The sequence below is a fragment of the Neopsephotus bourkii genome, unplaced genomic scaffold (genome assembly GCF_033783945.1).
Source record: "Neopsephotus bourkii isolate Nb327-2 ecotype Australia unplaced genomic scaffold, CSIRO-AGI_Nbou_v1 NB_1767, whole genome shotgun sequence".
Classification (NCBI taxonomy): domain Eukaryota; kingdom Metazoa; phylum Chordata; class Aves; order Psittaciformes; family Psittacidae; genus Neopsephotus; species Neopsephotus bourkii.
The window spans coordinates 9643686-9661565 of NW_026902241.1; the positions used below are offsets into that span (position 1 = coordinate 9643686).

The 17880-nt window shown below is 44.1% G+C and overlaps 1 protein-coding gene across 1 annotated transcript; it reads right to left on the reverse strand.

The window, feature by feature from the left end:
- Positions 1 to 3704: 3704 nt before the first annotated feature.
- DACT2 (dishevelled binding antagonist of beta catenin 2) lies at positions 3705 to 17606 on the reverse strand. The gene is made up of 4 exons (XM_061378496.1): positions 16830 to 17606; positions 11117 to 11249; positions 9530 to 9817; positions 3705 to 6323 (listed from the first exon to the last, which is right to left on the reverse strand). The coding sequence occupies exons 1-4, from the start codon at positions 17589 to 17591 to the stop codon at positions 4522 to 4524; spliced, it is 2985 nt and encodes a 994-aa protein (XP_061234480.1). The 5' UTR covers positions 17592 to 17606; the 3' UTR covers positions 3705 to 4521.
- Between the last annotated feature and the right edge of the window lie 274 nt (positions 17607 to 17880).

A 17880-nucleotide genomic window follows, 5' to 3' on the forward strand; every position in this document is an offset into this window, starting at 1 on the left:
GTTAAGTTCATAGTTAGGGAGAAATAGTTACTTCACCTCCCTGGGGGAGCCAAAGGATTTGCTGAGGTGTGGAGGGCAGAGGGGCTGCTGTAGTTAAAAGCTGAGCTACTCTCTTCCAGTGAGCACAACTGGGGTGACCTCTTCAGTCTCTGGATGGTTGAGGAGGGCTCAAAAGGGGCTTGGACATGAAAGTTGCTGCTATTGCTTCAGAGTTGCAATTTGGCAATACTTCCCTGGCATGCTGCTGCCTTGCACTGTGTCTGAAGCAGAAGTCACAGTGACTTGATTTGCTGCACAGTTCCTTTGAGCAACCCTTACCTAACTGGGGTTTATTGAATGCTCTGAGCTGGGGTGCTCCCTGCCCTTGTAGCTCAGGACTGTGGCTTTGGGTGTAGATAGCCTGTGACTGTCTCAAGTGCAGCATCCAAATCTCAACACTGCCCCACGAGCAGTAGAGGGCCTGAGTTAGAATCCTAGGAGTGATAAAGAAGGTACCAAGGCTGCTGGGGCCCTCTGGGGCCATGCTCAGCTTGCCTCGTCCTGCAGGCAGTGACTTGCTTCCCAAAGAGATGCTGCTGTCACCTGACTTTCAGCTGCACCTCTTGCCTTCAGCTCTCACCCATTCAGAGCTTTGGATCAGAACAGGTAAGCAAACACAAACCAGATGCCAGCACAGCCTTACAATGTCAGTTGGACTCAAACTCACGACCATATGTATCATTCATAGCTGGTGTGAGACTTATCACACGACAGCTGCCTTTTTTTCGACCAGTGCCCTGCCTGACCAGAAGTCACTTCAAATGAAGGTCTGCTCTGAAGGATGGTGTCTCCAACAAAACATTAGTTCTCTGACTCTATCCCATGGTTTGAGTACTGGATGTGGACTTGATAAACTAAGATTGCGTCAAGGCCAGCAAAGCTGGTAATTACACAGTTCCAAAATATTAAAGCAATAAAAGGATTAATGTTATGAATTTTAAAATCATAATTATGATCTGTTCTGCAAATTGCTTTTAAAGCTTCCTTAATTCCCTGCTATTCTCTCTTTTTTTTTTCCTTTCTTTCCTTTCCTTTGTGGTTTAGGAGCAATTTGCTTCTCCACCAACATGTAAATGTCTGCTTTTGACAAAGGAAACTGCTGATCTGGTGCATAGATTTCAGCAGTGGATGATTTTGATTCACTAGAGCTTGGAGGAATGATGACAGATGTTAGCTCCTGTAACACAGACACTGCATAAAGCTGCTCTGAGCAGTCAGATCTATACACTTGCTAATCAAATCACAGGGAAAGTGCTGAACTTCTCACTTGTAAAGTGTATTAGGTTTGGTGCTAGACTTCTAATTGTATCACCAATTGAAATTTTTCGCATTCTTTTAGGCCTTTATAGTACAAGACACTGCAAGGTATAAAAGATCTTGTGGATTCCTTCTGGAGGGGAAACAGTGAATATTGCAATTTTGTAATGCTACAACCATGAGCAAAACTGGGCACCCCTTATTTTCACAGCAAGGCTTCATATGGAGCTGAAGGCTGTTTTTGCAATGTGTAGCATTTACATTTAATAGGATATTACAGTTTTTACTGGTATTTGTTGCTTTAAAATATGTTTATGATCTGTTTGCCTAAGAGGCAGGTATTTCTGAGTGCTGTTAGCAGAGCTAGCCCTTAGTCTGTGATAGTCAAGAGCACTGACAAATGTCACACTCATACCCAACTGTTACCAAAATTCTCAGTATAATGCCAGCAAAATGTACGGATTTTTACCAGTGTAATGAACTGCAATCATATTTCTTGTGACAATACCGATGGACTATTGGCCACCTGAGCCTCCTGCTCTGCTTTGCACGATCTTCTTCAGTGCTTTGGTCTCAGCACAGTTTTCGCTTCAGCAGAAGAGTGTTTCCAAAGGACAGTGCTAGGGAGAAAGTCTAATATACCAGAATAAGAAGGGGTGGCACCACCTGTTCTGCCCTCCCCAAAGTCAGACCTCAGTAGCATCACTGCACGTGGTGATACTCCAACACTTGGCATTGGTTCTCTGCATTTCTGAGGCTCTTCAGCATCACAGGTTTCCCCTGGATCAAGTGTGGGCACATAATCATGTATCTATCAAATCAGCTGAGGCATAGGATGATGACATTTTTGCCAGCTTTATGCTTTTATGTTGGCTTTATACTGGCTCTTGGAGGAGAGACGTTACCTGACCTGGCACAAAGTGTGAGCAGTAGAGGCAGTGATACCTCATCTGGCATAAAAACTCTCAGTAAAAAATGAAACCATCATTTTTCTTTATTTGAATTGGCAGCGTGAGTTCATTTTGGATCAGCACTTTCATCATGTCTGGCAACATTTCTGACAGAGTATTAACAGCCCTAAAGCAGGATTACTGAGTTGTGGGACCACAAACTTACTGTTAGAGCTTGCTTTGATAAAAACGCAGGGAGCTATTGGGTGGCAGTTTTTACCAGGTTTCAGAATGCTCCTACCCAAAGCAGTTTTCTAGTTAGGAACAATTTCCTCCCTGAGGAAACAAACACTCTCAAAATTCCTTTCTAACCAATAGACCCCTCCCCAGTACAGAAAATCCACGGATTAAAGGTTCATATGTAACTTTTGACACACTCCCCCAAATGAAGCCTTTTGTGTTAATGGGAAAAAGAATCCTTTTGTCGTGCAGAAAGTCAACAAGGCATAAATCACTATTTTGTTTGTTCTGTTGCTAGACATGCCGAACAAGAAACCACCACCGGACCTGTGAAATTCTCCCATTAACCCTACTGGAGTGATTATGCTCAATCCTGTAGGAACCATGAAAAAAGTTTGAACATATTCCACTGACTAATATGTACTCTTTTCCTAGTTGCAGTAATGATGGTGTTATGCACTAGCTCAAATACTTGAATTAAATGACTTTATGTAACTTTTACCTTATTTTCCAAAAAGGATTTGAAAATGGAGTGATTTAAAAACATAACATAGCTTCCAAAGGGTAGAAGGCACTGGGTAAAAGTTTAGACTTTCAATACTTCTGTTTGCTAATGAATCCTTGGAGTAAACAAGCACTCTTTTACCCAGTTTCTGCAAAGCACTTGCCTTTTGTTTCAGACCCAACACACTTGGCTGAATGAGGTAATGCCTACATCTCCTAGGCCAGGAATGTATTCAGATTGGGCACTGAAACAGGGTAGAAGGATAATACCTGCTCTTTGGTAAACACAGGGTGAACTTCAGCTCAGCTTCCAGATTACTGTGCTTAGAGGAAAGAATCGAGAGTGTTTGTCTGAACACAAAAAAATCACTTCATCAATTGAGAAACCAGTTCAAAGCTTCACATAGGTGTTCTCAAATGCATTCAAAACACATTATGTATACATAAGTATACATTTTAAAGTAAGTGTCTTGTGACAAAATTGCACCAATTTAAGTGGGTCAGTTAAACACCACCCCGTCCTCAATATAAGTACTGACTTTAAATTCACGCATTTAGAAGCAGGTGATGAAGTAGGTTTCCTGAGGTAAAGGCTGGAAGGACCCTGGTTCTCACCACACCACAACAACCCTCCTTAAAATAAGAAAGAACCCCTCTGCACAGTGATCATGAAAACTGTTTTCTCCAAAGATCCTCTGCATTCCTGATATGACATTAGAATTCAGAATAATTTTCTTTAGACATCAAGTCAGACAAACACAATTTTCAGAAGTAATTAAATAGTATTTATTGAGTTTGAAATTTCAGGGGCAAAGCTATAATCTCAGTCCCAGCTATTGACACACTGTGGCACTGAGCCCTCATGTTCTTTCACCCATTCAACAAATAAACAGTAACATGGAACATCATAGAGTTAAAAAAAGAAACCAATCATATACCCTCAGTTTTGAACGTAGGAAACAAACTGAAGTCTTGTTCTGATTCACAAAGACATTTGCCTTCTTGTAGTATGTTTTTACAGAAGAACAGACTTGTCCTGCTGATGCCTGGTAGAAGGTATGGGATGGTTGATGTGAAATAAAATAAAACTATGGAGAATACTGACAGCTCTTCCATAAGAGCACAGTGACAGCTGGATGGGTAATGTAGACTTCAGACTGCAAAGAATTCCTCACAAGAGGGAGGGATGTTACCAAATATCCACTTGGGAAGAGCCCCTCTTCTTGTGAAGCCTTTGTGTCTGGCACTGGTTCTGCCAGTGCATGCAGTCAACATTCCATTAAGAGCCCACCTGTAAAATCTTATGGTAGAGGTTGCATTCATTTTCACCATGGTGACCCTTCTGCATAGTAAAAAAAAAAAGGCATCACACAATATACACAGATACATATCTACAGAATAAATGGCAAAAGAGGAAATTAGATACAGTGACATTTATGTCCAAGCATTAACAAACAAGATCCCTTGTGTTGATTCAGGGGTCTTTCACAGCTCATTTAAGCAAGTCCTTTTCTCTGCACATGGGTTCTCTTGTTTTGCAAATGAGAGCCAGCAGGATGTCTCACTGTAAGAAACAGATGCTTGCTCTCCCTCAAACCATAGTCATGACCTTCAGGGAGGCAGGTTGGAATCTCCTAATCTTCTTCTTTAGTGCCTTTGAAGCTTTGATGCGACAGATTTTGGGCACTGGGGGAAGAGGCCTGGAAGAGGCTTGGGCAGCCCCTGATTGTCTGACTGAACCTTCAGGCCAAATCAGCTCACTTTCATCCCCCTCATCATAGTCAAGGGTAAGGCTGCTACTATTACTGCTGCCTTCCGAGTCACTTTCACTGGACTCACTGTCCCCAAAACGGTTAGTTGTGAAATCACTGACCTCCCCTTCGCTGGTCTCTGCGATGGTGGAGTGAAAGAGGGACGCGCACTCTGCAGAGTACTCAGAGTGATCTGACTCGCTTTTGGCATAAGCTCCGTGGCGCTGACTCTTGGAGCGAGCCCTCATACTGACAGTGCGCAGGACACCAGCTCTCCTTGCTGACTGCCTTGGTGCTCCCAGGCCAAAGCTACTAGAGAGGCCAGCTAGATGAGCCTTGGCAGAGATCTCCACTGTAGACTGCCACTTCCGCTGCTTCTTCTTGCTGGCTGTGTCTGCACTACCTGCTTCAAGGGAATACAATTCTGCACTGGCAGAAGTCCTGCAGAGCTCTGGCCTGGATGGCACGGTGGGGAGCCTCACCTGCACAGGCAACAGGCTAGACTCTGAGCATGACCTGCCAGTCACGTCACCAGAATACGAAGGTCTCCGCACGAGGCTCTTTGTTCCGTGTGGTTTTTGGGGCTGATTCCATTCAGCAGGCATCCTGGCAGCCCCATGGGACCCTCTCGCCTTCTCCATGCCAAAGGCTTGCTTCCCAGGCCGTAGTACCTTTTCACTGTTCCTCCTTTTTATCTTCACTGCCTTTGTTTTGGAGCTGGCAAACTTGACCCGGACCTGGTGGGATTCTGCAGGGACGAACTGCGCATGAACGAACTCACTCCGTGCCACTCGCTCGTGACCTCCAGCATTAGCCGATTTGGCATTGCCACACCTTTTGAAGGGCAGCTTTCTGGGTGGGACAGCTTTAATGCTCCAAATGCTGGGGCTGGAGTCCTCCTGGCACAGCTGGGAGCTGGATGAACTGTGCTCCGTGCTGCTCTCTGTTGCTTCTGCCAGAGGAGTGCCCCTTGCTGCTGACTTGGCGGGGTAACAACTATTCACAGCTGATGGCTCTGTGTCAGGCAAAGTGGATGGCTGTTCTTCATTCACACAGTGCATGGTCTCCTGCTGCTTGGCACATTCCCCCTCCGGCACCTCTCTCTGCAGCTTCCCTTCAGCTTTGTTACTTTCCAGAGAGCTCGCTTGTTTTTCCAGCTGGCTACTGCTGCTGTTAATTTTCACTCCACCGGTGCTGGGGGTTATAATGAGTCTCTGGTGCATTGTGGCTGGCTGGATCTTTGTTGAAACCCACTCACTGGCATCAGCCTGATTGTTCCCTTTGCATCTCGTCAGCTGCAGTAATTTATTGATATAACCCCCTGGCTTGGCCTCAGTGGTTGGCCTAGTCCTAATCAAGCTGGGACCTGTGGCACTAGGCATGGGTTTGCTGGGAAGAGCGTGGAGGTCTGCTTCTGGGGTTGTCCCCACTAGGGAGAAAAGGGGACTTTGTAAAGCCACTGCATGAAGGGGGCTTGGGTAAGGATACACATCAATGCCATTCTTGGAGATCAAGTCGTTCTGGAATTTGGGGTCCACGCTTAGCAAGTGCATGTCTCCAGCATGGCACAGAGGCAACATGGATTTGGGATCTGTCTCTTTCTGAAATCTAGCATCTGCTGGAATGAGTCTTTCCAAGTCACCTACACAGTGGATGAAAATAAACAACCTAATTAAATCAGAGACAATTACATTCAAACTGGCTTATGCTAAAAGTGCTGTTTCAGAGCGATATGCTAGCTTTCACTAAAATCAGGAGCATGAAGGAAGACAATAGTTTCAGTCCTCTAAGACCACGGAATAACTTCAAGGCTTTTATTCACCTGAGCATGATGGAGACTAGAATGCCTTTAAATGCCAATAACAAAACTCATGCCTTTGCAGGAAATTTAAATTGTGCTACTTGGATGAAAGTAAATCTGTGCATATATAAATGCTCTAGAACGTCACAGACTAACAGGAACTCAACCAACTAAACAAAAATAAGGGATTATTTTTATTTCTTAGCAGAAATAAAAGGTGAATCCAACAACCAGAAAGCCTGAAGCTAAATGTCATGTAAAATTATCCAGTACAACAGACACAGTTTTTGAACACAGTTCAAAGAGGTTTTTATTCCAGGATAGGATAAAGACTTTCTCTGGATATGTGACTGTAATTCAGAAATTCCTGAGATTTCCAGCATGCAAAGTTTTTTTGGGGTTTGCTTTTTTTTTTTAAATTGGCTAAATTTGATTTCCAGCTTTTCCTCCAACCCTTTTATATCATGTATCTTGGAAAGATCTACAGTACTCAATCAACTGCTTTAAGAGGACTTAAGCAGACACAGATTGTAGTGTTTCTTAACCTCATAAATGCTGGAAGCTGTAGTTGTTTATTCTTTTGCATTCCACTTTAGTAAGGCATTAGTAAAGAGAAGCACTCAACCCAACATTAAGACTCCTGTGTCCCATAGGTCACAGTGATGTGATTCTGCTTTTCTTTAACCCAAATCCAACAAAGCCTCCTAACTGGATCTCTCTTTTCATTTGATAACAACGTTACCAGTCTCATGCTTTTCTCAAGTTAGTAATTTTTAGAGTATTTAACTCCAGAAATAAATAGTCAGAGGTTTTATTAAAAGGTAGAAAATCTGGAATGCCATAACTCTATGTGTGGGTTTTTAAAAGTCAACCTTAAGGACATGGGAAAATGGACTAAAGAACCTTTACTTTTACAGAGAAAAAAAACAACCCTAAGGATAATGACTCAGGCAGATGGGAGGCTGATGGCATTTACATTCACCAATTCAGATCTCTTACATTTTGGAGTACTGTCAAGGTTGCTCTAAGTTACCTTTGACTGCTGCTCCTTGCAGGAGCATCTCCTGTGCACCTAGAAGACAGGCTGTATTCTTGTGTGAAGCAAGGCTGTTCCACCCAGTCAAGTCACCTCTTAGAGCACTATGGTGCTGTATTACCTCTGGTACCAAGAGTACTGGAACCATCTGCAGTTGGATTTTTCTGTATAACAGTGCAAACTTCAGTGCCAACAAATCCTCAGTTAACGGATTTTCTGGCTGCTTCATGCTAACAGGAAACCCAACCATCAAATCCAACCTTATATTTCACTTACAGGGACTATTTCTGTCCTGTGACTGGAAGCTTTTGAAAGACTTTTGGCAATGTCTGCGGTGTCCTACCTAAGACACTTACAGACCTGCTACAACAAAGGTTAGGATGATGATGATTTCTCAAACAACGTATGTTCATAATGAACATTCTTTAGGAAATTGTTGGCAGTGTGTAGTGGTACTCTCTTGTGCAAAAAAAACCAGGAAGGTGTCAAAAGAATGCTGTGGTTGTGGTATTCAAGCAAGCTTTCTGCTTGTCACTGAAAGAAAATGCAATTGGCTTGTATCTGCAGTTACCTGTGGATACAAGCTATGGAGAGGAAAAGAGGAATGTCTTCCCCTTTCCAAATGATGCTTTTCTGAATTAACAACTTGCCTCGCTTCCTGCAATGTGTTCAACTTTGCGAGAATCGTTTCTTCCAAGACTATACCCACTACTACTCCACTACTTACGTTTCTCACACTGAAGGAAGGAAGAGGTTTTAGTCAGGAAGAAGGGAGCTGGTGGTGGAAAAAGGAAGGAGAGCTGTAGGAGGTCTGTGTCCTCACTCCCACACACTACTTTTCATCTGTCCCTTTTTCTGCTAGTCTGCCTCCATATCCAAAAAAGCACAAAGCCTCCACAGTCTTTGCAAAATGCTGCAAGGCAGGAAAGCTTCTTGACAGAACACTAAATCTGTAATCTGAACATGGAAGCCATGGATTATTAAACTCAGTTCCATCCCCAGCCTCTGAGAAGTCTTGAGAAGACTTTGCTTTTATGCCATAATTTACCAACACAGTTTCAGGTGTGTCTGCACACCTAGGTACAGAACAGATGGTCTTTGCTACTGTTCCAAGAAAGCCAGAGGTGAGTTAGCTCAGGTCAAGAAGCTGTGGGAATGACTTCAGAGTGACATGGTAGTTGAATTGATGTTCCCCATGACTTTCTTGTGTCTATAATGCAACCATGACACATCTGGCTGGGTCGCCATCAGAGCTGCACTAACACAAGGTTGCTCTGAGGCCATGGAAGGACCCAAAATAAGAAATGGCATGATGTCACTTCATAGATGGGTAAACAAGAAATTTGGAACATTTGTCCATTTTGTCTAAAGGTATGATGTATATTCATGATTGATCATGACTGGTTCCTAGACAGTCAACTAACCTTTGCTGTCTGTTATCCTTTAACATAATAATCATGAAAAAGAGAGTAATTTGAGTCCACATTAATTTGAATAAACAGGACAGGGTATATGTAAGTATTATCATACTCATTTTATAACATTGAGAAAACAGGCACTATGTCTGGAAGTGACTCTCCTTAGATTTCTGTAAAATCTTTCTCAGTAAAATTCATCACCTCTAATTCTGAATTCACCTTATATTTTTCATACATCCTGGCTCCTTCTTACAAGGTATTTCAAATACTGAGATCTTTCTGGTTTCACAAGCAAGTAAAAAAACCATAAAATTATCTCATCACTCAGTACAATTTTATCTCCTGCACTTAATGTTTTTTCCCACTTCTAAATACATATGTCCTAGTATTTGTTATTGTTTAAAAATATCTGAGTATGGAGACAAGTTAATTTTGGACAGTAAATGCTTTGGCTCTGGGTTTTTTATTAATTCTCACATTTATATATTGAAAATGAGTGCTATATATTGATTACACATTAGTATATTAGGTCTTAAAAGTAATAACCAGAATTCTGCTCTTCTGCATGAGTATCCGGTTCTGCAGTCAATTACCTGTGGAAACTGGTCTTGGTCGGGACCTGGCAGGAGTCCCAGAAACATCTGTGCTAGCTGTAACCCGACATCCGTCGCTGACATAGGTTCCCTGCTGTTGGAAGCTGGTGGTGTGCACAGTAGTTTCATCTGCAGACTTGGGTCGGTAATCAAACACACTGAGCCTTGCTCTAGGGTGTTGAGAGCCGGGCAACAGACTGGTGTGGGAGGAGGAGATGGACTCGCTGTACACAGAGGTACAAGAATTGGAGAGCGAGCAAGAACCACCATCACTCAGGTCATAGAAGCCTGCAGAGTTAAAATAAAGAGGAAGATATTTCTTATTTGCATTAACTAAACACGCTCTGTAGAAGAAAAATGCAGAGAACAAAATAAATCTTCATTTGCTATGTGCCACAGGCCTAACGTTATGATCATAGCACAGGTATACTCTAATTCAAACACTTTTTATTGGGCTTTTGCATATTTACTTAGGCCCTGAGCCAGCTTGGCACGCACATGCCTGCCTAGTTCTGAGGGTGGGATGGGGTGAAGTGCAGCACCATCATGCCCAGTTCTTCACTGGAGAACGTCTTTAAGAACTATTATGTCTTATGTTGTTGTAACTTGTGCTAGGTGCGTACAGGCACAGCTTGGATGGGAAAGTAGAATAAAACTAGCCTGTGATCATAGCCGCCAAATGTATGATACCTCTAAGAGCAGAGAACAGAGGCCATTTTTCCTCTCCAGGTCTTGCAATCATTGCCAATTAATTACAGAAGCAATTTGCACACACATCCTGAACTTAAACACTCAACAGAAACCTGTGCTTTTACACCCATTTTAAGTACCAGCTGCAAATCTGTGTGCCATAAATAAAAACCCCCCAAACATTTCCTTGTCTCACGGAAGACTTAAGTCTTTTCAAAATTCTATTTAAGTATTCCCATTGTTCCAGACTAGGTAACAGAAACTAGTCTTAACAGACAACCTAGTTATACAAGTCTGCACGTACAGCATGCCCTGTGAATCAGACCAGGAACCTGAAAACCACTCTGTGAGAGCTTTAGTCAGCAAATTGTTGGCGTGGCTTTTCCCAATGTCTTTTAATAGCGCTGCTTCATTTTTATATAAGTGATCAAACATTCAGTTGGCCAGAGAACTGCATTGATAATGATCTTCAAAGCCTTAATGAGGTTCAGGACCCTTCTTGGATTTAAGCAGAGCATTAACATTAATTGGTCTCCTTCACTTCTAATAAGCCACTTTCTCCTTCACTTTTAATAAGCCACTTTGGCCAATGGTCATTCTGCACTGGACAAGGTAATTAATAAAACTATCTTCTCCTCCTGCCATCTGCAGCTAAAATATCCATTTTAAAATAAAAATGAAAAAATAATCCAGAAATAATACTGTTTGAGTGTATTTTTCAACTAAACTTAGCAGGAAAATTCCCACCAGCTCTGTGTGTTCTGTGCCAGATGACTATTCTCCTCCTCAGTCATGGGGCACTGTTTCTGACCAAACAATACACTGGGTTTTGCTTAGCAGTTGACACCCTTCTCCTAGCACCGCACCCCTGGGAATAAACAACCAAGCGCACATTACCTGAGCTGGGCCGGCTGTCACTATCCAGGTATTCACTGGAGGTTTTACTGACATCCAATTTCAGCTCACTTATCCGCTGGTCTAGCTGATCCAGGTGGCTTTTCAACCCGACATCCTGTCTCCTCAAACGAGACTAATTCACAAGTCAAAGGAAGAAGGAGGAAATGAATAATAAACACAGTTAGAATCTCAGTGGCAATACATGAATTCAGGCCATCTGTGCTGGACAGATTCTGCTCTCATAAAATGTTTTGCTTAGCTAGGGACTGTTGCAACTCACCCTCTGTGATGAGACTGACATAATGTACAAGTACAAAACATTCTGTTTCTCAGTATATATTGTCTTCTGTCCAGTTGAACTTGTTCTCAAAACTCTTCATACTGAATACACTTATTTTAACCTCTGTGTTTTTTGTTATACTTACAGTAGGAACTGCGTCTCTAAAGATGATGGCAATCTTTTCACTAAATAGAGTATTATTGTATATTCACTGTATCTTGCCATACAGTGCCTCTGTGCAGAGGATGAGATAAATGTTATGGAATGTCTGCATGAACTCAAGATACCACCTGATGAAAGGAAACCGTTGTATGTAAAGGTATCTTATTGCCACACAAAGTAAAAGCAGCATACTCATTTCTGTAAAACCCTTGGCTTTGATGACATGTCTTTATAGTTGAAAGCACAAACTATGACATCTATTTTGCTGAAGGTTTTCCTTGTATGTCTCGTGGCAGGATATTCCCACACATTTTATGCAGGGAGAAGGTGGCATCTGAATACTTCTGCTGTGAAAATGACTTTGTTTAAAATAGATGGTGTCTCAAGCTTGTGAGCAATTCTTCAGAAGCCAGCAACAAGGTCTTTTGCCTTCTGTGATCACTGACCAGGCTGACCTGAGGTAACAACTCCCACAGTTGCTCCCCCAGTACTTATGCCGTCAGCTTGGCGAGGCAGATGGCCAGGCGATAGGTACCAGCCAAAGAACCACGGTTTCTGTCATGGACTTCTCATGTGGGACTTGGCAAATTATCTAGGCTCTGTTGCTATTTAGGCAGCTTCTAATTATATCACACCTCACTATCCATCCAACAGTACTTTACAGAAAGGTGGTCTCTTGAAGTTGGTTGTAAAGTTGTGCTCACCAACCTTGAGGGGACAGGTTTCCACTCAGTGACGGCAAGAAAAACATGAGTAAGATTCTTCTTTATGTGTATGTTTCAGATTTAAAAATATAAGTGGCAGTTCTAGCAGCATTTCCAAACTCAAATCCGCAAAAAACATAATCTATGTCCCTTAAACTAATTAAAGTATCTGCAAATTAAATGACATAAGAAAATCAAAATCAATATGAACACATTTTTTCACTCTGCTGTCCTTGTGTTTGGATTATTGAGGTTTTAGTATTTGCATTTTTAGGCTTCTCCATAACTATAAACACTAAAAGCAAGAAAAACTAAGATCCTGAGGTAATCGGTAAATGATTAGAAACTGGAATTTGAGGAAAAGAGGAAAAAGACAGATGTCCTGAATCTCACCAGACAACTGTTACAGCTGGTGATGCTGCTGAGAAGAATAAAAAAGTATTTCTAGCATGCTGTTATGGAGAACTGGAGGAGCATATAAGACACAAGAAATAAAGCCCTTTTTGTTAGTGTCACACACATAGAAAGGTTTAAGCTCAAGAGTCTCATTACTGCTTCCCAGGAAAAACTGTGGTGATTTTCTCTTTTCCTGTTTCATATAAACAAAAAGGAAGTGAAGAACTGGATAATAAAGGAGATTTGCTATCGCATCTGAATGATGAATGCATGACCTCCTCAGTACTTCTTTATTTCCTTTATAGCGAAAAAGCAAAAACATGCCATGCCTCCTCCAATCCCACCTACTCAGGAAATCACACAGTTTTGTTTTCATGGCTGGAATTAATTGCTTAATGATTAATGTTTTGCCAGCCAATCCCTCAGTCTGTGGTTTCTGATTAATGACAGAGAGGCCACAAGGCTCTCAGGTATTCAAAGATTATTTATTATACCTTCAGGTTCTGTCTACACTTTCACAGCATTTTAAGCAACACACATGATTTACATCATCATTTTTAACCCTTTTATGGTGTGTCACACCACTGGGTTTTCATGTTTCCGGCAGACTTTGTAGCTTTGATCTTTCAGTTAACTCCTGCATTCCAAGACAAGAGGCATTCCTCAAACCATTTGGATAAGGATGACTTTTCCAGTGTGTTTGCTTGAGGTTGTTATTGCTCTAATAACCACGCTAAGCAGCACCCAGAACAATAAACCCTAAACACACTCTTTCTTAATTCACAACATGAATTTTACATGAGACAAAACCTTGCAGGTGAAACCATCTGTTTGCTTTGGGCAATGCAGCTGTGAAGACTTCTGCACAATGCAGGACCAGACTTTCCAAATCAACTTGTACTATCAATGGCCTACAGTTTTTGGGACACAAACCTGGATATCATCATTCATTTTTCAGAAAGAAAAATACTCCCTAAAAAGCAGGTTTTTTTTAGGTCAAATTGGACCCCAAATCAAGACAATTTTATTAATCCAATTGTATTTTGGAATGGAGAAACGATAGCATTAAACTTATTTAGTTTTGCACATCTAAAATCTATTGTATTTTTGTAACAGATTGTGCAAAGCTGCCAGCTTCAGAGGAGTAAGGTGAATTCCTTACAGAAGCACCTCTTTATCACAGTTATGCAAACTTTAAATTAGTTTAATATATTAAAAAGAAAGTAAAATCCAAGTTTAAAAGATGTTTTCTTCTATTTAAAACTACTTTAAGCGTGTGTGTGTGTGAATCTGTACAGGGTACTGAGTGGTTCATTTGCTTGGTTTTTTTTTCAGCCGAATGTATTCCTTCTCACATATTTATAACATGATAAGCCACCTGAAAGCTTGCAAAACAAAATAATCAGATTCAAATAATCCAATTTTTATAACAGTGAAAGTATCATAGATATTTTTCTATTTGTTTGAATTTGCACCTCTTCTGTTTCCTCTGTGTCATATCGTTTGGCACCTTTGGGATCACTGACAGTAGATGGCATCACTTAATGCTGTTCTGCTACAGAGAGTTGATCCTGCCTGCACCATATAACTTGCAGCTGCCAGAAGAGCCCCTGGCCACCAAAAAGAGATGCTGTCTGGGGCAAAAAAGGCTATGACTGCCAGAGGCAGCAGAAAGCCTGCAGCCTTGCTGCCTGCAGCAGACTGCTGGAAAGGCCAGCTGCTGGCTGCCAGTGGTACCTGTTGTTGAGGAAGAGACTAGGATGCTGGAATACTATTTGATGGCTCTGCTCCACCCAGTCCCGCCAGTGGCACTTGGCTCCTTAAGGGTGCTACCTCTGCTCTTCTGTTATCACCTTACCATTATAGGAGAAGCCTGGCTTGAGCCTTAATCTGCCTTGTTTTCACTGCTGAGATGCCCTGAGCCAGCTCCAGCTGGTATAGCTTCCCCATTTTATGTTGCAGGGACCAAACTTTATGAATTAAACCGTGACCATGCTAAAGCCCAGGGCTATAGCCCTGCTTGAAGCTTGGATCAAGATACACTGCAAGGCAAAGCTCCATTTACATTGTTAATGAGTTTCTCAATCTGAAAGCTTATAGAGCAGCAATCACATACTTTATCATCCACGGGCCAAGAACAACAACAATGAAGACGTAACACTCCCCGAACAATGCTGTGCTTTGCATTTTCTGTTGGTTTTAGTTTTAACTTAACTTCCTGTGATCATGAACAGAATTTTAAAGGGTTTTGAGTGCAATATGCTGCTCATGAGCCACTGAGAAACAGTTTTCAGCCTGTGACAGCTGAGTTCCTAGGATCTGTGGACTACTTCTAACAGGACTGTGAAACAGCCTGTTTTCAACTGAGTCTACTTTGTTGTTAAGCAGCTTTGAGGTATGCACCTCTGCTCAATTACATGGTTGCAACTGCAGTGGAACAAAACAATGAAGGTACCAGGTATGCCAGCCTGAAAAGCTTCCATCAGCCATGGATCAATCAGAAGAGCTTTGTATCACTTCTTAAGTACAACTGTGGTTTTGCTGAAGAACCTGCCCATGGATTTATGTAGTTCTGAGTCATCCCTCTCAAGCTTTATCAACAGTTTCCTCCCAGGCACCCCCAGAAGACACTTTTCCCATATCTGCACTGGCACCTACTGGTGAAATCCATCCCACTCCGGTGGTATGTGCTTTGTTACCCTCATTCACCCAGCTCCTGCGTTTCTAAGGGCAGCAATTAAAGGCTGTCTTTTTCTTCCATTTTCATGGCTACTTTGGTGCTACTGGTGCCTTGAAAGCCTTATAAGGTGCCAGTAAAGTCCTGACAAGCTAATTTTATATCTTTATATTTGAAAAATGTATAAACAAATGAGTAATTAAAGCACAACAGCTGACATGAAAAAAGGACATTCACTATGGTCAGAGGTTATTGGGTGTTTCTGTTAACCCAGTGGTCCCAGACAGGCAATAAATGCCTTCAGTAAAAAAAAATAATAAATAATTAAATAAAAGTAGAGCCATTAGTTAAAATTATCAGTGACAGGTAATCAAGTTGTTGGCAGTCCACTTGTCCTGCATGTCTTACTTTAATCAAGATATGCCCACTGCTGTGTTTTCACATGTGGTGGCTAGGTTTCCCTGAAGGTTCAAGCCAATTTTGTTCCAAGATACTGCCTGATAAAGCTGTCTAAGGGAAGTGAATAACGTTACTGTTTTCACACCTGATTGGTAACTAATGGCCGAGCCTTGCACCAGTACAGGGAGGGAAAAGGCTCTGAATTAAGTCTGAGTTAACTGAAGTGTGTAATTGCTCATACTAGAGATTAAAGCCCTTTACCCTTTGATTGTTGTCTCACCTACGAAACTCATTTCTGTCACAATTCAGAATGTGTTTTTTTCCTTCACAAAACCGCCGGCTGGGGTGACACTTCAAATACAAGGCCTGGCATTCATTTCTTCTCTTTTGATCACCCAGTCCGTGGCAAGAACAAAGTGCTCTTGGCCCACAAACCCCTCCCTCACAGACTGACTCTCACCGGCACATAGCTGCGAGAAGCACATAGGTGTACGCACGCACACCCGTACCAAAACCCTGAGCGCTCAATCTGTCCCACTCTTTGTGTATTTCGATCACCTACTGAAGCGGCTGCTGCAGTTAAAGAGCCGAGCGCCCACAAGCGTGACACATGTATTGCTGAAGTTAATCATTTGCTCCTCGGCTCCGATGAATGAGCAACGCCGAGCAGCAACTTCTCCCCAGCGCTCCTCCTGGCACAGAGCCCTCTACCAAAGCCACGTATTTCGGGGCGCTGAAGACGACCTCAGGTGAGGTTTTCCCTGAGGAAAACAAGCGACCGTTATAGCGGCTGCGACGGGGACAGGCACAGTGGCCGCAATTCGCCCCAGCAACCACCCCCGGGCCCCGCCGCTCTCACCTCCCGGCGGAGCAGGAGGCGCGGCAAGGGCGGCCGGGGCTCCAGCGCCCTGCCTGCTCTCGGCTCCGGAACAGCGCCGGCATCTCCCGAGCCGGGTGTTGGGCAGCTCGGTGCGGGACAGCCCGGAGGCGCTCTCTTCTGCCTGCCCGCCCGCCCGCGCTCAGCACCGCGGCCCCACAGGATAGCCTGAACCGGGTTACCGAGCTCCGGAGGCAGCAGGGCGTCCCGTCTCTTACCAGCTGCTCCTTCAGAGCGGTGAGGGTGGCCTCCAATCGGTGCTCCTTGTTGTGTGCGGACAGGGGCTGGTCTGCTCCGCACGCCGCCGGCCGCTGCGGCATGGCCAGAGCAGCCCGCACCAGCTCCCGCTGCTTCTCCCGCAGCACCTGGAGCTCCTGGAGGCCGGCCAGGGCCGCCTGCAGCCTCTCGCCCACCCGGCCGCGATCCCAGCCGCCCGCCCGCGGGGCGCCCAGCAGCATCGTCAACGCTGTGCCGCGACACCGGCCATAACAGCGAGGCGGAGGGGATGCGGCGGGGCTGTGCCCGCCCCAGGCCGTGCCTGCGGTGAGCTCTACCCGCTCCGCGCCCGGCACCGGAGCGAGTGAGGCAAGGCCGCCGCGGCTCCTGCGGTTTTGGAGGAGAGGTGGGGACGGGGGAGGGCGAGAGGGAGGGGAGGGAAGTGCCGGGCCACCTCCCGGCGTGGATACGCGCGGAGAGCAGCCAGTGTCTGTGCGTTTCCTCCGCCCCGTGCGGGGCCGGCCCCTACCCGGGGCAACCCTCGCCCGTACCCCACCCTGAGGAGGGCCGGGGTGCCCGCGGTGCCCACCCTCCCCTGCAGAGGCAGAAGGCAGCGCCGGGCGAGGGTGCCGGTCCCGGCCGGGAGCTAGCCCCGGGTACGCTGCTGAAATAGGAGCCGAGCCGCCGCCGTGCTGCCGCCGTGCGCAAATAGGGATGATGCGAGGATGTGGTGCGGAGAGCGCTTCCAGGTATAACATTGCCATCACCAAAACGTGCTGCTTGTGACTCCATCCCTTCCCTTCTTTGCTGATGTCTCCTGTCAGGCACAGCACAGCACTCGTCGCCTTGCTTTCCAGAAACTGACCCAACTGGGATCTAATTGCAGAAATTTGCTTTCTTGCACTGAATTGATTGTCAACGTGTGACTCAGCCCCTCAAAAAGTCTTTTGAAGGGCTCAGGATTTGCTCTAAATGGGACCTGAAAACACAGTTGGTCATAGAAATCCAAGCCTATGGTGCTTTTGCTACCAAGAAATACCCGTGTTTAAAGCT

Excerpts from the sequence above, each read along its gene's own strand:
- DACT2 (XM_061378496.1), bottom strand. The coding sequence starts at position 17,591 with ATGGCAATGTTATACCTGGAAGCGCTCTCCGCACCACATCCTCGCATC. Across the intron at positions 9,818-11,116 it reads TGACAGCCGGCCCAGCTCAG|GCTTCTATGACCTGAGTGAT; the intron begins GTAATGTGCGCT and ends TTAACTCTGCAG. Across the intron at positions 6,324-9,529 it reads ACCAAGACCAGTTTCCACAG|GTGACTTGGAAAGACTCATT; the intron begins GTAATTGACTGC and ends TCCACTGTGTAG.